This window comes from Mytilus edulis, chromosome 6 (genome assembly GCF_963676685.1).
Source record: "Mytilus edulis chromosome 6, xbMytEdul2.2, whole genome shotgun sequence".
In the NCBI taxonomy this organism is placed as follows: Eukaryota; Metazoa; Mollusca; class Bivalvia; order Mytilida; family Mytilidae; genus Mytilus; species Mytilus edulis.
Window position 1 is genome coordinate 30276770 of NC_092349.1, and position 27659 is coordinate 30304428.

Genomic DNA, 27659 nt, shown 5'->3' on the forward strand with positions numbered 1-27659 from the left:
CAACCATACGTTCTTCAAACATAAGAATATTTGTGTCCAGTAAAAACACTGATAATTTTTGCTGCACATTATTGACTGCTTTTGGTAGAAAACAAACCAACCACCTTGCAACGAACAAAGCACATCATATTAGTATAATGTTTGATAACAAAGCACGTCATATTGGTACACATTTATTAATGTTTGATAACGATCAAGTCACCAAGATATTAACATGATTAACGATAAAACAAAAAAAAGACCACGAAACGACCCCTGTTATCCATATTTATCAATAAGCATGTAATGAATGCTTATTTGTACAAAGGTTACCTGTTAATAACGAACTAGACACATACACAATTAAAGAAATACGAAAGATTGAAACGTCCTCGAAACTTTAGTGTTACCGACATCATCATCAGTATATCAACTTCTTCGTCTCGAACAGGTAATTCTTTTTACGATATACTGGAAACTAAATGAGCCTATCTAGTAGGTGTCATTCATATTTTTTCATTTTCATTAATGCATGTATTTTATATGAACGTCATTTATACTAGTTTTCTTTTGAATAAAATAAACTTTAACAAACGTAGTAATCTTCTATTTTCGAATAGGAAGATTATTTTTGAAAATAATGATATTTATTAAAACAAGAACCAATTAACATTTGTAACAGTTTTTATTTTTTACTTCTCAATTCATCTTGTTCTGGTTTATTTTTTTCAAAGACTTTGTATTTGTTTCCTGTACATGTAAACTTTAATAATGTCATTGTTGTTTTTATCAATTTTATTGAAGCTATTACAATATTTGATGTTTTTTTCAATTATTTATCATCATAATTTTAATCTTGAATTAATTTATATACAGTATTATTTGTAAATGTGCTTTTCATTTTATAGAGGGAAAACATAAAAATGGTGTGCCTGTCTGCCGTAACTTTAATTGCCTGTTTTGTATCTATTAGTATAGTCATGCAAGGTAGGATATGATCTTATTCGAATTCATTGCACGAGTCATGTTTTCGTTGACTGTCCATGGCCATGCCAAGAAATCCTCGCTAAAAATTCCGGTTGACCTCCTTCGGCACCTATTAGTAGTTAAAGATTGGATTTCATTCAACAAATTAATTTATGACCTGCATGTATGTGTCGCTTAGAACACGGCCATATACCAAATGGTTAATAATAATCATCCATGTAATTTGCTCTATGGGATGTTTGCAAAATTTCAACGGAGGCAATTTCTTGGCATGACGACACAGCCTTCTAGCGATAAAATAATATGTTTGAAAGAACTATGCACTCGGCTACCTTGTTTTCGTCAAATCGTTTTTAAAACGTCTTGGTTTCTTCAATTTGAATAATAGAGAACAAAACTATATATCAAACGAAAACTGGATAAAGTGAGAAACAAGTTTCTTTCGTTAGTAAAAATTACTACTTCACTGCTTATTTCAGAGTTCGAACCCTACACGTGGTAGCTTGGTTCGACTCCAATCTTAAGTGACTAGGATTGACAGTTTCCCTGCCGAAAGTTAGTGGTTCTCTCCGGGCGTCTCAGCTTTCTACACTCAAAACCAGCTGGGCGCCATGAAATAGCAAATAATGATAAAAGTGGCATTAAAGACCAACAACGAATACACCAATCATTGTACATCAGATCATAGTTTTGTTCAAACACGAATCTATTTATTTGAAATTGAACTTGAATGTCCTACAGTATGTTTTGTACTTGTTGAATGTCCTAATGGTATAGTAGGTTCTTGTTGAATGTCCTACAGTATGACAGGTACTTGTTGGATATCCTATTGGTATAGTAGGTTCTTGTTGAATGTCCTACAGTATAGCAGGTACTTGTTGAATGTCCTAATGGTATAGTAGGTCCTTGTTGAATGTCTTACAGTATGATAAGTACTTGCTGGATATCCTACAGTATGTTAGGTACTTGTTGGATATCATATTGGTATAGTAGGTTCTTGTTGAATGTCCTTAAGTATGATAGGTACTTATTGAATGTCCTACAGTATGACAGGTACTTGTTGAATGTCATATTGGTATAGTAGGTTCTTGTTGAATGTCCTACAGTATGATAGGTACTTGTTGAATATCCTATTGGTAAAGTAGGTTCTTGTTGAATGTCCTATTGGTAAAGTAGGTTCTTGTTGAATGTCCTATTGGTATAGTAGGTTCTTGTTGAATGTCCTACAGTATGTTAGGTACTTGTTGAATGTCCTATTGGTATAGTAGGTTCTTGTTGAATGTCCTCTTGGTATAGAAGGTTCTTGTTGAATGTCCTAATGGTATAGTAGGTTCTTGTTGAATGTCTTACAGTATGACAGGTACTTGTTGAATATCCTACAGTATGATAGGTACTTGTTGAATGTCCTACAGTATGTTAGGTACTTGTTGGATATCCTATTGGTATAGAAGGTTCTTGTTGAATGTCCTACAGTATGATAGATACTTGTTGAATGTCCTACAGTATGACAGGTACTTGTTGGATATCCTATTGGTATAGTAGGTTCTTGTTGAATGTCCTACAGTATGACTGGTACTTGTTGAATGTCCTATTGGTATAGTAGGTTCTTGTTGAATATGCTACAGTATGGCAGGTACTTGTTGAATGTCCTAATGGTATAGTTGGTCCATGTTGAATATCCTACAGTATGATAGGTACTTGTTGAATGTCCTACAGTATGTTAGGTACTTGTTGGATATCCTATTGGTATAGAAGGTTCGTGTTGAATGTCCTACAGTATGATAGGTACTTGTTGAATGTCCTACAGTATGACAGGTACTTGTTGGATATCCTATTGGTATAGTAGGTTCTTGTTGAATGTCCTGCAGTATGACTGGTACTTGTTGAATGTCCTATTGGTATAGTAGGTTTTTGTTGAATGTCCTATTGGTATAGTAGGTTCTTGTTGAATCTCCTACAGTATGACAGGTACTTGTTGAATGTCTTAATGGTATAGTAGGTTCTTGTTGAATGTCCTACAGTATGATATGTACTTGTTAAATGTCCTACAGTATGACAGGTACTTGTTGAATATCCTATTGGTATAGTAGGTTCTTGTTGAATGTCCTACAGTATGACAGGTACTTGTTGAATGTCTTATTGGTATAGTAGGTTCTTGTTGAATATCCTACAGTATGACAGGTACTTGTTGAATGTCCTAATGGTATAGTAGGTCCTTGTTGAATGTCCTAGAGTATGACAGGTACTTGTTGGATATCCTATAGGTATAGTAGTTCTTGTTGAATGTCCTACAGTATGATAGGTACTTGTTGAATGTCCTACAGTATGACATGTTCTTGTTGAATGTCCTATTGGTATTACATATCTAAACTTCGATGCTCGAATTCGAAGTTACCTATTGAGACGGGTAGATGGGCGGGGATCGCGAGGGAAAATAGAATATATACATTTTGTAATGAGGGAATAGGGGATGAGTTTCATATATTGTTTACCTGTAAAAATGCTGATGTTTCTGCTCTTAGATCAAAGTTTATACCAAATTACTATGTAATGAATCCAAGCAAGAACAAATTTAATGGCTTGCTGTCTATATGTAACGTACAAGTTCAAAGGAAATTATCAATTTTCGTGAAGAAAATGATAAAATACTTAATCTAATTATACCAATTGTCTTTTATAATATACTATGTATTTGTGTTTCGTTTGTCCTGTCTCGCTATGTATTATCTTAATATGTTTGTATATATTGTCCTCTTGTACACAAGTACGTATGTGTCTGAGGTTATGAATAAAATCTTGAAAATCTTGAAAATCTTAAATGGAATATAGCATTTTAAACCCTACAACTGTACGAGTTTATCAGCAAAGTTTAATAACCAAACAAAGAGATTTGTTACGTGTGCCTTGGAAATAGAGAGGGGGGTTGGCATTTCCCAAAGTAATTAAAGCAATTAAAGCTTAGACCCATACGTATATGTCAGCAAAAAATGGCAGTTTGGGTGTCTTGGTATGGCAAATATGCCAACTTTCCTATTATCCACTAAGATATTTTCCATGTTGACCAGAAGTAGAGGTAGGCATGGTCTCTAATATTACCCATAGTACCAGACTTGTAAAAGTTTTGAATATAAACAAGAAGATGTGGTATGATTGCTAATGAGACAACTCTCCACAAGAGACCAAAATGACACAGAAATTAACAACTATAGGTCACTGTATGGCCTTCAACAATGAGCCAATCCCATACCGCATAGCCAGCCAATAAAGGCCCCGAAATGACAATGTAAAACAATTCAAACGAGAAAACTAACGGTCTTGTTTATATAAAAAATGAACGAAAAACAAATATGTAACACATAAACAAACGACAAACACTGACTTACAGGCTCCTGACTTGGGACAGGCACAAACATACATAATGTGGCGGGGTTAAACGTGTTAGCGGGATCCCAACCCTCCCCTAACCCGGGACAGTGGTATAACAGTACAACATAAGAACGAACTATAAAAATTAGTTGAAAAAGGCTTAACTCATCAGATGGACAAAAATACAAGTGGATAGGGTATGAGGTGTCTGGTTTGTCGCAAAGACCACCTGAACTTTTACCTGCTGACCAAAGTAAGTGATTCGCACTATGGTCCATGGATATGGAGGTAGAGTTATACATGACCTCTAAAATGGACCAAATCATTTATACATTTAAAAATTATAAACCAAATTTCATTAAAAGAAATGGTTTTCCCGTTTTAATGGTTTACACTTGTAATTGTGGGGCCCTTTATTATGCTTAATAGCTTGTTGTTCGGTGTGAGCCAAGGCTCCGTGTTGAAGGCCGTACCTTGACCTATAATTGTTTACTTTTATAAATTGTTATTTGGATGGAGAGGTGTCTCATTGGCACCCATACCACATCTTCCTATACCTATTAACCCCATGTCCTAAATCAGGAGCCTCTGGCTTTTGTTACTGAGTCGTGTATGGTTTTTTTTTTAAATTTTAGTTCATTTATATGTTTTGGAGTTTAGTATGAAGTCCATTTTCACTGAACTTTCTTTTCTAAGTGTTCTTCGACTAGTTTTGAAGAGCTATTAATTATTGTAGAAAGATTATTTCCTATGACCTTTTATTGTTTACCATTTATGTCTATTAAATGGGCAGCTTTTATTAATATGTTCATGTTTGGTAATATTTTTAACAGTAATTTCATTAAATATAATAAACAAAATGTTTTATAGATTTCCGTATAAAAAAATGAGTGTCTAAAAAGATGACTGTAGGAAAAAAAGTCACAGGAAAAAAAGTCACGGAAAAAAAGTCACAGAGGAAAAAAAGTCACAATATATATTTTTTGCATGAAATAGTCATAGGGTCTGCACATACATGTATTAACAGGAAAAACATTCCCAATTTGTATTTTTTTTTATGGAAATGGTCATAAGGCCGCACATATATATGAATATATTGGGAAACATTCCCAATAGATATTTTGTTTGGAAATAGACATTTTTTATTCATTTTATACGACTAGCTTTGGAAATTTAGATATAAATCGCAAAACATTGAAATGGAACATGTACACGCTGGTGTACTAGATTGATACATGTTTTCAAGGATTTGTTGTAACTATTTTTGTTTTATATCTCTTAGAGATGTGAGTTTAACAGCAACAATTTAGAACAAGTTAGAAGTTAAGTATATAACTGGACCACATGTTTTTTTTTTAATTTTTATAAAGATAAGTTTTGTGTAATTTAGTGTTAAACAAACAAATCAATGCCATCAATAATAGCTTAGTATTTGTAAACATATATATCTAGGGACTGTTGATATTGATGTGTGGCTTCTTGTGGCACCTCCCCCTTTGTAGACCATGATTTCCCGTCTTCGTAGGAAGCCATATCAATAAAATACAACTTAGCTCAATATTAAATAAAAGGACACAACTTCAGTTTTCCCTGTTTGTTAAAAAGTCAATTTTGAATAAAAAAAAAAGAACATTATTTATTCCAATACACTTTCATTAGTATATATATAATTCCTTTATAGGTTTTTAAAATTAACCACTAACATAACTTTAATAAGTAATCCGATACAAATATATTATGACTTTTTTTCAATGCATTCAAAAACTCCATTTTAGTTATTTATTGCATACATGTACATAGTGACCTTTCCACATGCATTCCAACATATTTCTGACAAATATGTTTACTTAAACAAATTGTGACTTTTTTTCCTGTGACTTTTTTTCTTGTGACTTTTTTTCCTGTGACTTTTTTTCCTAGGTATATTGTGACTTTTTATCCTGTGACTTTTTTTCCGTTTAGAATATAAATCTTTCAAAATTTCTTTTTCGTGCATGAATTAATTTATAATTGTTTTGAACAGTCATGAAAATAACTTTTATTGCCTTTTTCCTGTTATCATGGTTATGTCAACATTTATTGGGGGCAGTTGTTATAGCAATTAAACGTCAGTCATATATCACAAATAAAGCTTTGATAATCTGGTCACCTGTAATTACATAATCATTTAGTTGTTAAAATCACTCATTTTTGTTCCGGGAAGATTTAGAAACAGAACGAAAAGCTACTCTTGCCGAGGTTTTCTCTTCTTTCTCAGCGAGTACACATACATTTAGTATTTCCGACAATGTACATCTATTGTTTATATTCTACAATTTACAACTGGGGCTCTAAAGTTTATTTTTTAAATCCAAGTCTCTGATTCTTATTTTTCAAAGAAATCTATATAGTTTAAACGCAGACCGCGAAGTGGTCACGGCAGAAACAGAAATATTCTCATTACCGTTTGCTGATCTTTGCTCAATATGGAGTTGGAGTAACAAGAGACTTTATTTGTACAAGTGAAAAAAACAAACTTTATTTTTCAACTTGTTATTTTTACAATAATTGGCTGATTGCCGGATAAAAGCAGGTGTTTCGTAGATGTTTTTGTTATTCATATTTTCCACTGATCTAGTTCAGCTACATGCTTGCAGTAAGGTATGATCATCGTAAATAAAAGCGCTCAAACAACTCTTACATATAGGTGGCGTATTTATTAATATTAGAAAATGATTTTTTAATATTAAAAAATCAACCTGAATATTTAATATTAAATATTCATTTTTTAATATTAAAAAATAAGACCATTTATTGATATTAGAAAATGATTTTTTAATATTAAAAAATGATTTATTAATATTAAAAAATGATTTTTTAATATTAATAAATAGGATCTATTTTTTAATATTAAATATTATTTTTTAATATTAATAAATCGAATATTTAATATTAAAAAATGATTTTTTAATATTAAAAAATAAAACCTATTTATTAATATTAAAAAATGACGATTTTTTAATATTAAAAAAATATTTATTAATATTAAAAATTCGATTTATTAATATTAAAAATTCGATTTATTAATATTAAAAAATAATATTTAATATTAATAAATGATTTATTAATATTAATAAATAGGGAATAAATTTCACAACGGCTTGCCATATTTTCCCGCATCGTATAACGATGAATTCGGATAACACTGTAATATGTGCCGCTAGACATGAAAAAGCTTAACCTTCAATAATTTTAAATAATAGAAAAATTACTAGATGAATTTTAAAGCAGAACTATTTAAAATTAATGTCAGATGTTTAAGGGGAAACCAATAATTAATAAGAAGATATTTAAGATTTTTAAGATTTCCAAGGATAAGGGCACATAATTTTAAGGGTACTGTCATTAAAGGTTGGTGTGTCCATCATATTACATATGTGGCAACCTTTTGTTTAAGTTTTGTAACAAATTAAACTTTTCAAAGTTATTCAAGTTCCATTACTAACTTAAAGTCGACACCTTATAATGTAGAATATCTATTTTAAATAGAAAAGGGTGTTTTCTATGTCAAAAGATTGCAAAATTTTGGAGAATGAATAGAGCTGTCCCTATTCGAATGCAGCATTCGTTAACTTAATAGACATGTCTTTGATGAGCAATACTTTGAACCACTGACAGGGTCTTTAACGATCCAATGCGCAAAAATGACAAAATTAAAGACAGAGTATTGTCCCTGCTAACCTGAAGAGTGTAGGTTTCAGCTCGAGAGTTCCCAGTGAAGACATTTTTTTTTTTGTTTCAGTTAAAAAAATTTGAGGTACAGAAAATCAGATCATTTCGTCTTTTTCTATTTAGTTCTTTGAGTCGCCTATTGCTTTTCTTTACTTTAGTATGCATGACATGAAACTTTAAATCCATGTTCTAAAACAATATTTACGTGTGCATTGTGCTTCAATATGAAAATATGGGATAAACGTCAATGATACAGCCACCTAGTGACAGAAACAACCAAAAAGACATGCATGCGCTCGGTTTGACGGTAAACCAGATATATGCGAGATAGCCCCACGGGAGAAAGGAAGAAAGAACCTTCACAATTTGCCTTACAATTGTTTTTCCCTTTCTTTTTTTTTTTAAATAAATAATTAAAAAAAACTTTCTAATGTAGAGTTCCTAAGATAAAAATATTCCCTGTGGAAGAACCCGCCCCCCCCCTTTTTTTTCGTCCTCTCCGATTTTAACTCTCAAATTAAGCTTTCCAATCTAATTAAAATTAAAACCTTGCTTTCTAACCGATCTATCCTTGTACTGGACCGGCAACTTTCTTCATTTAATAAGAAAATATACAGTTGCGTTATAAAACATGCATGTTGTCTGCTTGGAGTCCCCGCCCGAAAAGAAAGATATAGCCTAATTCCAAGATACAATATTCCTGCATCACGTGATTTTTGCCACGTGGAGCTTACATTAGAATGAATACCGAATATGGAAAGTGAAACTACAATTCAAAACATAAAGTCCAAAGGCACATGGATGAAAAAGATTTTTTTTTTGGCAAAGGGTGCCGGGGTAATCTTCTCTGTGTTCATAATATACATGAAATATTTGCCACTGCCCCTTGTCTGCTCTATAAATTCTTACCCTGAGTTTTCTATCTGTTACATGCCAAGAAATCCTCGCTAAAAATTCCGGTTGACCTCCTGCGGCACTTATTAGTAGTTAAAGTTTGGATTTGATTCAACAAATTAATTTATGACCTGCATGTACGTGTCGCTTAGAACACGGCCACATACCAAATGGTTAATAATAATCATCCATGTAATTTGCTCTATGGGATGTTTGCAAAATTTCAACGGAGGCAATTTCTTGGCTGGTCAAAATACTAAATCCATCCGGGATGTGTTTTAATTGATTTTAGTCTCTGGTGCGTGATTTTTTTTATGGTGAATTGTATTTGGCTCTTTCTTACTAGCTTTCAGTAACTGCGAGTATTCTTAAATCGTACTTTCGTGTTATGGTGACACAATTGGAGATGCATGTTTATATATTTACTCGTTTTGTGTTATATTTCGTCTCACTATTTTTTTTATATGTACCACCTTTGATAAGTATGACGATTACTTCCACTTCTACATTTGTACTTGTACTCTGAACAAAAAAGTCATTAATTTTGTGAATGTTTACTTGTGTCATAAATCAAACTTGTTCTTTCAGTGTATGTTCACTTGTTTTTGTTTAAATGTCTTTTTGATCGAGTTAAATAGAAATATAAGAAGGCGTGGTATGAATGCCAATGAGACAGTTCCACTCTCCATCCAAGTCACAATTTGTAAAAGATAAACCATTATAGGTCAAAGTACGGTCTTCGACACAGAACCTTGACTCACACCGAACAGCAAGTTTTAAAGGGCAAACAAAATTACTGTAGTGTAAAACCATTCAAACGGAAAAACCAACGGTCTAATAAAATTGAGAATGGAAATGGGGAATGTGCCAAAGAGACAACAACCCGACCATAGAAAAAAACAACAGCAGAAGGTCACCAACAGGTCTTCAATGTAGCGAGAAATTCCCGCACCCGAAGGCGTCCTTCAGCTGGCCCCTAAACAAATATATACTAGTTCAGTGATAATGAACGCCATACTAATTTCCAAATTGTACACAAGAAACTAAAATTAAAATAATACAAGACTAACAAAGGCCAGAGGCTCCTGACTTGGGACACGCGCAAAAATGCGGCTAGGTTAAACATGTTTGTGAGATCTCAACCCTCCCCCTATACCTCTAGCTAATGTAGAAAAGTAAACGCATAACAATACGCACATTAAAATTCAGTTCAAGAGAAGTCCGAGTCTGATGTCAGACGATGTAACCAAAGAAAATAAACAAAATGACAATAATACATAAATAACAACAGACTTCTAGCAGTTAACTGACATGCCAGCTCCAGACTTTAATTAAACTGACTGAAAGATTATGATTTCATCATATGAACATCAGGCACAATCCTTCCCGTTAGGGGTTTAGTATCCTACCATCATAACATATATGAGAAGAACATAACCCGTGTCATGCCAACAACTGGTTTTTGAATAAATGTGTTAGTTCCGATGCAAAGACCCTATAAGTGAATCAATATTAACGCCAAAACTATGCAATCTTTAATGACCTGACAACAGTATCGTAACTATATCCCTTCTTAATAAGTCTGTTCGAAGGTTTTGTTATTTTTTTATAGGTGAATACTGAAACCTTTGTGCTTTGTGAATATTTCCATAAAAAATTGGATGTGAAATACCTGAACGTATAAGAAGTCTGTATGTTGAGCTATATTTACGAATGATGTCCTTATACCGAGGATAAAATTTAGTAAATGTTTTGACTAGTTTGTGATATCGAAAACCCTGGTGTAATAATTTTTCAGTAATACATACATTTCTCTCGTTAAAATCTAAAACATTGTTACATACACGAGCGAATCGATATAAAAGAAAACCACATTCAATTGATATTTTAAAATGTGTCTTTTTATTTTGTAGTGACATTACTTCTCATATTCGGGTGAAGGTTGACAACCGTTCAAAATTTAAAACCCGCTGTATTTAAATGCACCTTTTAAGTAATCAATTTACATCATTATATAAAAAAGAAGATGTGATGTGATTGACAACTATTCACAATGACACAGAAATTACCAATAGGTCATCGTTCGACTTTCAACAATGAGCAAAGCCCACACCGCAAAGTCAGTTATATAACAGGCCCCGCAATGACAAATGTAAAACAGTTCAGACGAGAAAATTAACGGCATAATTTATGAAAGAAAGAAAGAACGAAAATTTTTACAGATATGTAACATAACAAACGACAACTGCTGAAGCAGACTCCTGACTTGGGACCGGCTCATACACACAGAATGTGGCGGAGTTGAACATGTTAGCGGAATCCCGACCCTATCCTTAACCTGGGATAGTGGTGTAACAGTACAACATAAAAACGAACTATAAACATCAGTTTAAAAGGATTTACTTATCAGATGGATACAAATAGAAATACATCTAACAAAACACACAATGAACGTGCATGGCTGGGTACGTGTACATCACAACAAGAAGAAGACACTATAATAAGTAGACATCTGAGAGTACTCGAAATTACTAACAGCTAGTTCAAAGTACTAAGAACTATGACCAATGGACTAGTTTAACGTTGGATGATTGTTTCTCTTCGTTTGTTTTCCTAAATGAAGGAGTTTAACAGACATGAATATATCGCGTCAATGTTGTGGGACCATAAACTCGTTTATATTCAACATATAAATCTAAACATGTACTAATGATTCCTTAATTTAGGAGTTTACGCCCAGGATGATCCACCGTGTGCTGATACAGGAATAAATAATTGCCAAATGAGTTACGACGGTGCGGTAGGAATAGCAGAAGGAAACAAGAAGATGATATGCAGGTCAGACTGTTTTTATGTATATATTTTTTTTTTTTTTTTTTTTTATTAATTCATTTAAGTTTAACTTATTTTATATTGCTGCAAAATACTTTCATTGTCCTTTTTCTGTATCATTCTTAAGTATTGCCTACGTCCAATAAACTGCATTCCTCTGTATAGCATCCAACCAAATAGATTAAGGAATATCTTAATATATGATGATATATATGTATTCAGATATAAAATTGGGAATGGAAATGGGGAATGTGTCAAAGAGACAACATTGTCGATTGCATGCTCCCAAATATTTTTTATTATATATATTCTGATGCTTAGCAAGCTTACAAATGAAAATAAAGTTATAATAGATGTATTCCACTTTCATTCGAATGAAATAGTCACTGGCTAAGATTACGTTGAATTAAGTGATCTAAAATGTAACAATAAAACAAATATTGTTGGACACTATATATAATTGCTTGATGATTTGTTGGGTAAGGTTTGTGTCTACGGTTACGTTGCGTTATTGTTACGTTAGATTTATTTAAACTTCTTCGATTATATATATTTATCATAATATGTTTAGTAGTAAATACAGTAGTTTTGCATATGTGATAAATAGCCTGCTGTTTAATCCATATCGCGCAACTTTGATGCGCACCCTTTATCGCATACCCTTTATCACACCCCTACCCTTTATCACACCCCTACTTTTTTTTTTTTTTTACATAAAGTCAGTTTTGTTTTTTGTTTTTATTAAGAAAAATTTTCCTCAAAATAGGTAAATTTTTTGAATGACGTCATTGTTTGGTATGTGACGTCACGAACGTCGAGTTTTCATATTGTATATTTTATTTTTAATATGTACACGACGTCACGAACGTCAAGTTTTCATATTTTTTGGCACACTAAATGCAACTATGAAAAATACAAAACACACAAATTAATACAATAATAAACAAAATATTTTTAAAACAACAGCACGCAAATTGTAAGGTAACCTAGGTGCTTCGGATAAGTAATTGAGCAGTTATTTTAAGGCCTTTGAAACAAGACAAAAGTAGAACTGAAGGTAACCCAGTGCTATGGATCAGAAAACAGTTCATATAATATAATACTCTTCTGTTGAAATATATGATAAAGTGTATAATACATGGCAAAATCTGTATCACATGCCGTATCACCCTCGACCAATATCATCCCTCGGGCTGATATTGATGTCTCGGGATGATAGACATATGATACGGATTTTGCCATGTATTATTCTCTATATTATTTCCAGATTTGATTTGGGTGAAAAATTTGAATGTCAAATTTCTTACAGTAATTACAAACGCTTTTTGCGATAATAAATAGCAAAATTTGACAGCAATGAACTAAAATTCTGCGAATTACTGTATGGTTGATTCCAATGGGAGAGAGATGAAATAGTATTAAAATACAACATAGAATAACCTCACATGTCAAGTTCCAACATATATTTTTGACGAAAATATAAACATTTTTAGAATGACAAAAATAATTTTCACCAGTAGCATGCATGGCACACATTTAAAGTTGCTATATCTTCAAAAAGAGATATTGCAAAGTGGAACTGCTTATCAAAATAAGAGGATGTGGTTTACTTTTATAAATTCCTATTTGGATGGAGACTAAGTTGTCTCGTTGGCACTCATACCACATCTTCCTATATCTATGTATGGTATGCTTGCCAATGAGGCAACTATCAACACGAGACCAAATGAATACAAAAAACAGACGTACACGTTGCTGCTTCACTCGTTTGTAATAGCTATCTAGGGTGGTCTCATCAAACATGCGTCGGACTCGTATACTCTTCTCAAAAGCACATGCTGGAAATGTAGAAGATGCAATATAAAACAAAATTAAAAACAGATGACCTTAGACACAAATATCATTGTGATGTTCGTAATTAATCTGTTCCTTATACAAACTACCATTCCAGCAAGTATATCCAATGTAACAATTGTTACATTTTATCGTAATCGTAGCCAGTGCCTAATTGGTAAAAGAAAATTAATGGGAAATAATAACAATAGTCCAAATGTTTCGCCCTCTTTACTAACCATTGACTTTAGGTTGATTATCCTAAATATAAGGCTTTACTTCAAATATCACTTAAACTCAACATAATCCAAGAAAAAGAGTTCATGGTCAGATAAACCAAATGAGAAATACATGTTTACCCTACAATCATGCAGTACACCAAATATAGATGACCCATTGCTTATAGTTCATAAGAAGAAGATACTTCCGAGAAGAAAAAAAAAACATTGTTCAATGACCAATGAAATGAGGTCAAGGTCAGATAAACCATGTCAGATAGATATGTATATATACACCTTAAAATCAATATATGCATTAACTATGGTGACCTTTTGCTTATCGAATTAAAGAACAGCCGGATCAAAACACAAAATACTTAACACTGAACAATTATCCATGATCCAAGAAAAGAAACCGATGTCAAATGAAAACTGTCTGGTGGGTATGAGGGCCTTGCAAGGTACGCACAAACTATAGAAAGTGGCCGTTACCTTATTACTCATAATTAGGAAACAATTAACATTACAAAAAAACTTTCAAGTAGTAACTGAACCATGAAAATGAGGTCAAGGTCAAAGGACATATAACAGACAAAAATTTCATAACACAGGGCATCTAAAGTATGAAGCACCCAGATATTTCGCCTTCTTAAATGTAAAGCTTTTAAGAAGTTAGATCACCATCACTATGTCGAGCTTTCTGTGACAGAAGTCGAAGGCTCGACAAGGAACATCAATGCTATATCCAGAATACCTATAATATGTTAAAAAAAACCATAAAGTAAATACATGTATATCAGTGGTGGATCCAGAATTTTTCACAAGTGGGGGCCCACTGACTGCCTAAGAGGAGGCCCGCTCCAGTCACGCTTCAGTGATTCCCTATATAAGTAACCATTTTTTCCCAAAAAGGGGGGGGGGCGGGCCCACTATACCCCCCCTAAATCCGCCTCTGTATGTTGATAAGTTGTTTATTACATGATTTAATTTGAAACAAAGTGCAGCGAAAACCTATCTGGATTGTTTGAATCAGGTTGTTACTGACTGCAAATTGAAGCCTTCTGATGTAAGCCAAACAATTGCTCCTGGCAAACAGGCCCTTTCTGATAATAAATGTGGAAGCGGTATGTATGCTAAACCTTAAAAATCTTGTATATTACTGATATCCAATTATCAGTCTATAATCGGTTATATACAATAAATATTAAATGAAAATGTTCAAGGAGATGTGGTATGGTATGATTTGCCATGGACAATTATTCACTAGAGTCAAAACGATATCACTGAAGAATTTTTTTTTTTCTTGCAAATTTCCGAAACTTTTGATTTATCTACCACAAGGGTCCATATAATTCCAAAAACCACAATCATATTGAGAAAAGTGACCCAACTTTACATGATATGCAATACTACTACCACAGTCTTGGTACCATGCGCGTCGCGCAAATTTCGTACACCGTCTATACTCGATATCATACTTCCAGTATCAAGTGTTTCTGTATTGCGATACTTTAATAATGAATTTAGATTTTAGATATCAGTTTATAATTTATTTTATAGATCAACATGATGGGAAACATATAAGAATCTTACACTTTTTAGAGCATGGTGTTCTTCTGTCGCCTTTTTATGACAAAAGTTGTCATTCAATAAGCCAACAAATACCATTTTTAATAACATCTGAAACTACTATAACACTATGATAAAATGTTAGATGTTTCAAGATTGAAAACTTTGAATTTATAACAAAAATATTTTTCTTTGCAGGAAATAGTGCTGGAAGTCTTGTTTTCAACTTGGTTGCAATGGTTTCGGGACTAATATTTTATAAACTGTTTTAGACAAGATACTCAAAATCTATTTGTACATGTAAAAATATTTATAAATCATAACGAACGAAACCCTATTTGGACACTACAGATATTTGTTTATTGTCAACATTAACTTCTAAAATAAATAGATTGTATATTTTTTTGATAGTTCTCTTTTTTCCTTTTCAAATGATTCTGTTTTCTCTTTGAAAATATCTATTCACGTTTCGGCAGTTAAGTTTATTGACAGGTTTTATGCATTCTTATGGGTAACAATTGCGCACCTTTTATAGCAGACTTGTTCCTGCATTGTTATGAATCACAGTCTATTTTGCATTACCTTGATGATATATTTGCTTTAGATAATCCTGATTTTTTATTATGTACTGTGGAAATTAACGTTCTTTGCATTTGAGCAGCATTTTTTGTCTTTTTCTATGTTTTGATATTTTAGCTTCACATTGGAAACCATATAAAAAAAATTTACGTCCAAAAAGATAATTTTTCGTTCCCTAAATATGGTCGGTGATATTCCTTTCTTACAGTACCAAAGGCACGAGAGCCTGTGAACGGTACGTATATTTCAGAACGTGTATGCAATTCACGTATCTGTAAATACGTTTTTTTTACGTACAACCGGCGAATTATAAGGTCAATGATTTCGTTACTCAAATTAATCAAATTGGTACTAAATTCTATCATGAATAAAAGACTGCTATGAGCATTTGGCTGAACCTAACGTAGACGAGAGACCAAGGAAACCGAAAGGACATTCAAACTTATAAGTCGAAAATATTCTGACAATGTAATGGCCAAAAAAAAAAGAAAACAAGTCGATAAGCCAAACAACGATATAGAAACTCAAAACCTTGAACCTTACATAGTCGTCGTCAACATCAGAAAATTTTGATTGATCAGTTGCATTGGCCCAGGGAAATTCTTTTGTGTTCTTTATATTGGTTCATGTCCTTGTTTTGGTGATTCTCTCATTCATGTGCAAGTACATCCGAGTTTTTGAGTCTTTACATAGTTTTACATCCCTCCGTGTCATCTGAAAATGTTCAGTTACACCAGGTAGGGCAAAATATATTGTGTTTATAATAAACAAGATTGTTCACTCTGAAATGTCTTGCTTTTACTATTAATATTATTTTGATCTTAAATATAAAGCTTGACTGCAAAAATTACATCAATTTAACATGATCCAAGAAAATGAGGTCAAGGTCAGATAAACCAAACGGTAAATAGATGTACACCCTAAAAAACTTCCATACACCAAATATGCTTTAAATATAGTCGACCTATTGCACATCAAAGAAACAAACTAAATCAGGAAAGCTTAACATTGAATAATGAACCATAAAAATTAGGTCATGGTCAGATGACAATTTCCAGACAGATATATACACATTCCATTTACCAAATATAGTTGACCAATTGCTAATAGTATAAGAAAGACAGACCAAAATACTAACATAATAGTTCTTGAAAAAAAAGGTGTATCACGATAATGACCAGTTCTTCAAAAACTATTATTTTTATTTCATTGAGGAACCATGTTTTTAAAAATTCTCATAAATTCAAAATGTCCAAAGCAAACTTGAGTAGTTGTGCGATTTCTATGGCAAAGATTGAAGACTAGTCGTAGTAATACTGCCATTCATTTTAATGCAAATTTTTAGTATATGAATACTGAATCAAGGTCTCTATAATTTTAAAATTTACGAAAACATATGGTAAGCAATTCAACAACTTAAATATTATTTTGAAAACAGGAAAATGTTTTATTAAAGAGACATCTCTCTAAACAGAGAAACCACGCCCCATCGGTCATTAACAGAGAAGCCACGCCCCAACGGCCATGAACAGACGGAAACCATGCCCCAACGGTCATTAACAGACGGAAACCACGCCACACCGGTCATTATCGTGTAAAAATCCGTTAACGACCGGTTTTATAGTCCATCTTGTTCTGTTAATGACCGATGGAATTTATTACTGAAGAATAATGAATGTCATGTGGTCCCTTTTTATCCAATAAGAGAAGCTTATTCTTAACCAATATGAAATAAAAATCAATAACACTGAGCAATGAATCATTAAAATGAGGTCAAGGTCAAATAATACATTCCAGACTGGCATGATTATCTAAAATATTTTCATACACCAAATATAGTTGACCTATTGCATGACCTATTGCATACAGTATAAGAGAAACCGATCAAAACACAAAAAACTTAACTTAACCATTTAACCATGAAAATGAGGTCTAGGTCAGATGACTCCAACCAAATAAACATTTACACCTTACAATCCTTCCATACACCAAATATACTAGAATTATTGCAAACAGAATTAGAATAAACAGCTGCGCCATGAACGCATGATACGCCCATCATCTTGTGAAAAAACATAATTAATGTTTTTGGAATAACACATGGCCCATGATGGGCTGTACAGGAAGTCATGCTAAGTATATCCCGACTAATTCCTTATTCCTCTTCAATATGAAGAGACAGAAAATAAATTGCTCACAACAGGTTTTATATGTTTTTTTACAAAAAGGCTCAATAAAAAGTTCAATAACTCAAAAATAAAATAAAGAATCATCACGAAAAAGTATACCCATCTTCAGATTAATATAACTAACAAGGGTATGAAATTTTATAAAATAATCATAAATAGCTTCTGAGATACGGCAAGACATGTCAAAACTCCTCCCCCCCTTTTTTTTTTTTTAAATAATTAATAACTCTTAAAAAAAATCCAATCATCACCAAAAAGTATACAGATATAAATAAGAAGTGTGTACAGTTTTAAGCAAGAATCATAATTCGTTTTTGTGATACAGCAGGACATGTGAAAACCCCCCTATTTTTTTTTACACTCTAAAATGAAATTTTAAATTACGGTATCACCAAAAAGTATACAGATTTTCAGATTAGTGTGTGAAGTTTTATGCAATAACCAAAATAGTTTCTGAGATTGGGTGCGACTTGTGAACCCCCCCTTTTTTTAACAGAAAACTCAAACCCCTCCATATCTTAGTTACAAAGTCCCATAACTCAAAAAGTTGTCATCTTATTTTCACCAAAAAGTATAGAGATTGTTTGACAATCATAGGAAACAATTTTGACACTTTAAAACAGACCAAAACTCAAAAACTTAACTATAACCACTCAAGAATGAAAATGAGGTCAAGGTCAGATGACAGCTTCCAATTGGACATGTACACCTTACAATCATTCCGTACACCAAATATACTAGAACTATTGCTTATAGTATCTGAGATACATGGACTTCACCACGAAAACTCAACATTGCTCACTGACCCATGAAATGAGGTTGAGGTCAAGTGAAAACTGTCAAATATAGTTATCCTATTACTCATAATAAGAGAGAAATTAAGGAAACTTATAATCTCAACTTCTTTTTTTTAAGTAGTCACTGAACCACAAAAATGAGGTCAAGGACGATGGGCATATGACAGACAGAAACTTAGTAACATAAGGCATCTATATACAAAGTATGAAGGATCAAGGACTTCTACCTTCTAAAATATTAAACTGGTTAGCTGACGCTGCTGCCATGGGATCACTATCCCTATGCCCAGCTTTATGCGACAGAAGTCACAAGAAAGACAAAAACCAGAGAGTGTGCAAAAGAGTTGTAGGATTGCACAAGCCCTGATTCCCAGTTACATTAAATGGGTTAATATAGATGGAACCCCTTTATTGTGGGTGGGGAACTGTCACGGAATAGAAGTTCCTTCATAATATACCAGTAAGTTTCAAAAGGAAAATATATTCTGGAACATTATTTCCACAGGAATAAATATTACAGCATATATTCCTAAAGGAATAAATGGTATAGAATATTTGTTTCAACAGGAAAAGATATTATGACAATGTTTATAACAAAGTTTCCATTGGAACTTCTGTTAGGTGGAACAGATAGATGTTGTCAGAACCACCACTGTTGAAAATGGCTGGATTTGTCCCTGGTTTTGGTGAACATATTAGTTTTATTTAGATATGTATTTATGGTTGAGTTCCTGAAATTATTGAATATTTCACAGGGGTATACTACTGTCTTTATTTATTTCCCACTTTTTTTATTGATTTTGTATTTACATTGTGTCATAGATCAAGTTTATTCGTTCAGTGTATGTTTACTTGTGTTAATATGTGTTTTGATTGAGTTAAGCCATTTTAATTGATATTTCATAGTGTGTCTTTCTATGTTGTGATGTTACACTATTGTTTCAGGTAAGGCTGAAGGTTGGTACATATTTCAACATTTACACGTGCTGCTGTTCGATGTGAGCCATGGCTTTGTGTTGAAGACCATTCTTTGACCTATAATTGTTTACTTTTACAAATTGTGACTTAGATGGGGCGTTGTCTCACTGGCACTCATACCAAATCTTCCAATACAGTCGACTCTCGTTATCTAGAAGTCAGCCAGACCAGAGAAATATTTTGAGATACATGTAGTTCGACTCAAATGAAAACCGGAAGTTTGACAGACCAAGGGACACAACTGTTGCCTAGCTTGGTAAAGCTAAAATAAGTCCAGATGAAAATGGGAAGGGGATCGCTATTCTGGTATCAGACCGATGTATTTGTAAGTTCCTGGTCTTTCATTATTATAATTACGTTATTTTTACTTATTCAATTGTTTCAGTTACAATTTTTTCCTATGGCTTTTATCTAAGAGAGTAATTTCCAATGGATCTTAGCATTATTTAGGTCATTTAAAGTTGACAAAATTGTTTATTCTAGGATACAAAAGATTTTAAAAAGTTTAGAATTCTCTTCATTTTCTTTCATCTTACACTTTCTTTTCAAAAGAAAATACAACAAGATTAAAGACGCTGAAATAGCATGTCAAAAATCAATACAATGGTCAGTGACCAATAATTTAATTACTCTTCAATCCATTTTAATCCCCAAGGTCATGTTTTGACATATGTGTATTAGTTCAAGATAGATAATGAATTTTGAATGCTTTTGTTAACCTTCGGACCGTAAATTTAGTTCGACTCAACCAAAATTTCGAGTCATCCAATTTCGACTAATCAGGAATCGAAATACATACATTTATATGGAACATAGTTTGAGACCACGTGAAAACTTCGACTCATCTGAAATTTCGGGTCAACCAAGTTCGAGACATCAAGAGTTAACTGTATCTATCTGTACTAGGTTATTGTATTATTGGAGGTACTTGAGGTGGTGCTGACACATTTACAGGAGTTTGACGTGGCGTTTTATCAACTTCATTCAAATCTGTAAAACATATACAAGAGTTTATCAAGAATAGATGATTAGGAGTCATATTCTTATGTGCGTGTGACTACTAACAGGCCCAGAATTTATGTCAAACTGGTATCTGTACTTCAGTTATAAATTTACCACCTTCTAGCTGAATTTCCAATAATCAAATAAAAAAAAATAGACAAAAGACTTCACCAGGGCAAAGTTGTCTTTAACAACTATTGTTTTTTTTTCACAAAATATTGGAAAAAATCACATCATGAATACAATTCAATATTTTTTTATCTTTTTTTTAAATATTTATTTTTCCTAAAATTTATTTATTCCCCAATAACATTTTTCTAAAGTCATCATTTGATTTGCCAGATTGTTCTTTAGATCCTGGCTTTTCATTGGTTGCTGCTGCTGATGATTTGGATAAAGATTTTTCATTGGATGAAGTTGCACCTGCTGTCTTTAGTGCCCTTGGTAACAATGAAACCTGTGTTCTAGCTTTTCCTCTTCTGAAAAATATATATGAGAGAGAAATAATAATGGCTGCAAACAAAAATGATTAATGCTGTACAAAAGTTACAGTGCCTTTCAAGCATTAAAGATCAATTTAGAGCAAAATATCAATACTGAGGATTTAAACAAGACAGATTAATGTCAGGAATAGATTGATCGGTGTTGACACATCTGAAATGTGCTTACATCCTACAACTCATCACTATTGAGCTCTCCACTCACACTATCATTTTCTATGTTCAGTGGACCCTAAAATTGGGATCAAAACATGTGTACTAAAATCCTTGTTGATTGGACTTCAACTTCATCAAAAACTACCTTGACCTAAAACTTTAACCTGAAGTGGGACAGACGGAACACAAAGACAGAAAAATATAATACTCCTAGATGGGGTATACAAATACTTAATGAACAGACGGACAAGGTGATTGCATTCTTGTTTCACTCTTAAAGTGCTGGTATATTTAAAATTGACATATGATAAAAAGGTATTGATGACTTACACTTCAGTTTCTTTCTTGCCACTTCCCAGACTTGGTACAAACTGATCCTTTTGTGGCCTCCTATCTGGTGGGCAACTTATAGCCACAGATATTGTGTGTTCCCCAATCGCCAGGCCATCAGTTTTCATCACAGCTTGTGTGGCTTCATTCTGCACAAAAAAAGAAAAGCTAGTAATTTCAATAACTGTGGATTTATTATTTTTCATTGGATACCAATTTTCGTGGGTTTCATAGGTACAGATGAATCTCGAATTTAAATGTTTAACGAGTTAAAGTTTCTATAAAGTTGTATCCAGAATTTGTCAGAAATCACATATCTACGAAAATTGGTACCCACAAATATAAATGAATCCACTCATCATGTCAAAATCATAAGAAACTTAAAACCTTATTTTTCTTGTTTGAATTGTTTTACATTTTGTTTTGTCAGTACCTTTTATTGCTTACTTTTGGACTTAAAGCTTTTGCTTATTGTTCAAGGTCGTATGGTGACCTATATATAGTTGTAACAAGAGTGCACACGCTGAAATGTCTCGCCTTCTATACTAATCATTGATATTATGTAGATAGTCCTAAGTATAAAGCTTTATTACAACTGTCTCATAAACTTAACATTAACCAAGATAACTAAACAAAGACCAATAAACCATGAAAATGAGGTCAAGGTCAGATGAACCATGCCAGGCAGACATGTACAGCTAACAATGCTTCTATACAACATATATAGTTGACCTATTACTTACAGTTTAAGAAAAATAGACCAAAACACAAAAAAAACTTAACACTGTGCAATGAACCATGAAAATGATGTCAGGGTCAAAAGAAACCTGCGCTACTGACATAAAGATCATAAAATATTTCCATACACCAAATATAGTTGACCTATGGCATATAGTATTAGATAAAAAGACCAAAACTCAAAAACTTAACTTTGACCACTGAACCATGAAAATGAGGTCAAGGTCACATGACATCTGCCCGCTAGACATGTACACCTTACAATCATTCCATACAACAAATATAGTAGACCTATTGCATATAGTATGAAAAAAAACAGACCAAAACACAAAAATTTAACTATAACCACTGAACCATGAAAATGAGGTCAAGGTCACATGACATCTGCCCGCTAGACATGTACACCTTACAATCATTCCATATAACAAATATAGTAGACCTATTGCATATAGTACGAAAAAAACAGACCAAAACACAAAAATTTATCTATAACCACTGAACCATGAAAATGAGGTCAAGGTCAGATGACACCTGCCAGTTGGACATGTACACCTTACAGTCCTTCCATACACCGAATATACTAGCCCTATTGCTTATAGTATCTGAGATATGCACTTGACCACCAAAACTTAACCTTGTTCACTGATCCATGAAATGAGGTCGAGGTCAAGCGAAAACTGTCTGACAGACATGAGGACCTTGCAAGGTACGCAAGGTACGCAAGTATGAAGCATCCAGGTCTTCCACCTTCTAAAATATAAAGCTTTTAAGAAGTTAGCTAACACCGCCGCCGCCGGATCACTATCCCTATGTCGAGCTTTCTGCAACAAAAGTTGCAGGCTCGACAAAAACTAATCCTGAAAAAAATGCCATGAAAACTTCATAAAATGCAATTAGCCTTAGATAAACATGGGATTGATGAGGAAACTGTTAACAAGGTAAAACATGCTCACAGTAAGCTTTCTTCCAAATTTCAGGGTTGTTATTCCTAGTATAATTTTGATTGAAACATCATGGGACAGACCAGTATACGAACTATGCTATGAAAGTGTATTACTAATGAAACGTTATTTTGAGTGAAATTGAGTTACTTGCAAGATTTTGTATTGTGCAATGGCTTCTTTACATTAAACCATGAATTTACAAAAAGTTTTGATGCACTTTACTCTACATACAAACCTCATTCTCATATTCTACATAAGCTAACCCTTTTTAAGCCCACTTCTGTAATAATAAGTTTTGATACACTCTATATACAAACCCCATTCTCATATTCTACATAAGCTAACCCTTTTGGAGCCTTACTTCTGTATGTTATGAATAATAAGTTTTGATACACTTTACTCTATATACAAACCTCATTTTCGTATTCTACATAAGCTAACCCTTTCGGAGCCCCACTTCTGTATGTTACCAATCTGACATCCTTTAATTTTCCATGCTGAAAGACAAATAAATAAAATCAAAATAAACAAACCTCACTCTGACAGTATATGAACTGTGGTTAATTAACATCTATACTACTAAAGGAGGAGACAGATTGCATTTAGCCACAACTACTGAAACCACTCAAAGTCGGAAATATTTGTAATATGAAGTATAAATGCAGTGTTTTGTACATGAAACAATTATAAAAAAAATGGCCTCATTTGTTAAGGTAAACCACATACCTTTAACTTATCTAATAGTTGGGGCATCCTATATGCAAGTAAATGACTCTCTTTGTACAGACAAAAACACTTACCTGTGAGTATATATAAGTCATGGCATTTTTGTACAGGTTAATAACTTACTTGTGAAAATATATTAGACAGGGCTTCCTTTGTGCAGGTAAATGGTAGGCCTTTTATAAATAGTTTGTTCTTTTCTAACTCTGTAGCAAACTGTAAACAAAAAGAAATCTGCATCATGTATGTGAAATATCTTATCAACATCAGGCTTAGGATAGATAGGATGTCTATCTTATATTGCCACACTCTAGTAAACATTGGTTTGGTCATCAAAATGAGCAATTATGAACTAGAAAAAATGTCTGGTAAAAGGGGCTTCAACAATAGGAAAACATGTCTACTCCCTATATGTCAAGGTCAAATAAACCTGAATCTAGTTCTCTTTATTTTATATTTTTGAACTTTTGAGTAAAATGAATTTTGAAATACAGGTTGCTGAAGTTTATTTTCAGAAATTGGTTGTAGGTAAATTTTTTACCTCTTAAAGTATGCAATGTATTTTAATATGGTATGTCAGTGGTGAATAATTTTCACAATCCAAACATTTATTTTATTGGTATATTTCTTACAAGCATCTTCTAATACAAATGTATTTCTTACTTTAAACTGTGGTTTTCTGACTGATTTGTCTTCACATCTAGACACGTATACTGGTCGTCCATCTAATGGAGTACGGTCAAACTTCAATGCTTCTATTACACACAACTATAACAAATATAAAATTACTCAATATTGACATCATTTTTAACAACAAAAATAGTAGAAAAATATTTTAAATTATTAGGCATACAAACCCGCTTAAATCACGGCAAAAGATCAAGCTTATCAAAAGGTTAATTTCTTTGTGGCATAGAATATCAGCATGACTAAAATTGCCCATGATTTCTAAGAACTTTTTTTTTTACATTAAATAATTTTTTGGAAGCACTGATCTAAATAAGATTGAATAACTGTCCTTACCTCATCTGGGAATTCTATGTATGCGTAGCCTTTCGATCGTCCTTTGAAATTCTTTATCAATCTGATTTCCTTTATTTCTCCAAACTAAAATTATAAAAATGTAAAAATCACACATGAGAAAATAAAATCATCTATTTATTTCAGGCCTAAAGCCGATACTGAATTTCAGATTTAAGATGTGAAGTCTGGTGCTGGCTGTTCAGTCAATTGGTCCCATTAGTCCATTCTATTGACATTATAACATCTTGGCACTGATTAATTGACACTCATTTTTTAATGTATGAATATTATCCAATATAATTTCTGAGAGGAGAAGCTGAATTTCTGATTTTGTTAAATTGGTTCTTACTTATATATAATCAATAAAAGAGTGGAGTTCCAATGTCCCCTACTTTGCACTTATTTAATATTTCCAAGAGGCATAACTCTTGAAAAAAAAAGTTGATCATCCACCATCATAATACATGTGCGATATATTACTGATATTAACCTATAGTATAACTTTTATAAAAATCTGGCAAGAATTGTACCAGTGAGAGCGCTAACAAGGCCATTTTCCATAAATTGAATATTTCCAAGGGGCATAACTATGAAAAAAAAAGACAATCATGCACCATTTTAAAACTTGTCTGAGATATAGCTGATAATACCCTACAGTATAACTTTTATAAAAATCTGGCAAGAATTTTACCTATTAGAAGGCAAACAAGACTTGTAAGGACTGACACCCGGTATTTCCATGTCAACCGCAACGTGTTATACAGGAGACAAAAAAGGAGTTGTATGATTGCAGATGAGACAATTGGCAATTGAATAATATAAGCATCTATAGGCTTCTTAAGAAAACTTCATAGAACAGAAATATTGAATTTTAATTGGCACAAATTTAAGTTTTAATCATTATAATTTTTTTATCTATTACATATTTATTTTGTCAAGTAAAAAATAAGATAAAAAGTACCTGTGAAAACGTGTCTTTAATGTGATCCTCATCTACATCATACGCCAAATTGCTAACAAATGCTGTACATGAACTCTTGTCTGGTCCCATGTCACCTTGACCTTCATGTAATCTATCATCTTCATCTGAAAATAATCACAAAAACCAGATTACTAACAAATGTTGTACATGAACTCTTGTCTGGTCCCACGTCAGCTTGACCTTCATGTAATCTATCATCCCCATCTGTAAATTATCACTTAACTTAGCACCAAATCTGAATAGACCATTTTCATGTTACCAACTTTTGACTCCAGAATTTTTTTCTTTTTTTTTCTGGAAAGGTTACCCTCTCTGTGGTTGGACATCTTGGTAATCAGTCAGGCAAGAGCAAAGTAAACAAGTTAATTCAAGATTTTAATTTGTAAAATTTTGAGGGAAAGTTTACTGTTAAATGCTTTCTATACATGACTAAATCATCCAAAAGCAGTAAACTTTCCTCACAAATTGCACCCTTCATATATTTGATTTTATTTTTTTTTTGGTTGCTCCTAATTGACTGAGTAACAGGATGTCTTACCACAGAGTAGGTAACCTATCAAAAAAATATAGAACCAAATATCAAAAGTCAGTAATATGAAAATAGACTATTGCTTTTACATTTTTAGAACAACTCTGTTTAGACTTTCTGATCGATCCTAACATTGCCAATGAATTCAAAAGCTTAATTTCTAGCTTGATCATTCAAAGTAATGACCTATTTTTTGTAACTCTAATGGAAGCACTGTAACGATTTTGTGTCATTTATTCATGTACATCATTTTCCTTTTTCTAACTATATATTTGAACACAATAATTTGTATCTGTATAAATTAATAGGAACTAGTCAACAATGATTGTAAAGAAAGAGAAATGAGTTGAAAATTTTAGAAAACCGTTTTTTATAGACGGCTATATTATCAGTAAAAACACTTTTTTATTGCCATCAAAAGTGAAACTTCTTAAAAATATTCATACCAGTTTTTTGTACTTTAGCTGGTGGTTCTTCACCCTCAGAACTTTTCCCTTTAAATCCTGGAGGTGGTTCCGTAACCCCAGCCTTGTGACCTTTGAAACCTGGTGGAGGCTCTGACTTCTTTCCTTTATACCCTGGTGGTGGTCCTGACTTTTGACCTTTGAACCCGGGAGGAGGTGGTACTTTGAAAACTGATTCTGAAGATTGATCGTCTTCTGCCTGTTAGAAATATTTAAATATATATTGTTTGATTGTTTGTTTGAAGTCACTTTCAGCACTGTTTCCACAGAGAATCCTGACTCTCAAAAAAGAAAACTAACAATCCTAGTCAATTAAAATTAGAGTCAAACAAACTA

At 32.8% G+C, this 27659-nt stretch overlaps 2 protein-coding genes across 3 annotated transcripts in view; one reads left to right on the top strand and one right to left on the bottom strand.

The window, feature by feature from the left end:
- The first annotated feature begins 292 nt into the window (after positions 1-292).
- LOC139526052 (uncharacterized) lies at positions 293-15760 on the top strand. Its single transcript, XM_071321215.1, has 5 exons — positions 293-430; positions 888-966; positions 11664-11775; positions 14820-14944; positions 15588-15760. The coding sequence occupies exons 2-5, from the start codon at positions 903-905 to the stop codon at positions 15659-15661; spliced, it is 375 nt and encodes a 124-aa protein (XP_071177316.1). The 5' UTR covers positions 293-430; positions 888-902; the 3' UTR covers positions 15662-15760.
- A 5416-nt stretch (positions 15761-21176) lies between these two features.
- Positions 21177-27659, bottom strand: part of LOC139527480 (squamous cell carcinoma antigen recognized by T-cells 3-like) — a 32991-nt gene continuing 26508 nt past the window's right edge. For both annotated transcript variants that reach the window (XM_071322961.1, XM_071322962.1), the window contains exons 16-23: positions 27306-27522; positions 26310-26434; positions 25349-25432; positions 24989-25093; positions 24452-24541; positions 24016-24099; positions 21921-22069; positions 21177-21413 (exon numbers count right to left, since the gene is read on the bottom strand). In XM_071322961.1, coding sequence (XP_071179062.1) covers positions 21227-21413; positions 21921-22069; positions 24016-24099; positions 24452-24541; positions 24989-25093; positions 25349-25432; positions 26310-26434; positions 27306-27522 — 1041 coding nt within the window. In that variant the 3' untranslated portion in view covers positions 21177-21226. The remainder of the gene's footprint in view (positions 21414-21920; positions 22070-24015; positions 24100-24451; positions 24542-24988; positions 25094-25348; positions 25433-26309; positions 26435-27305; positions 27523-27659) is intronic.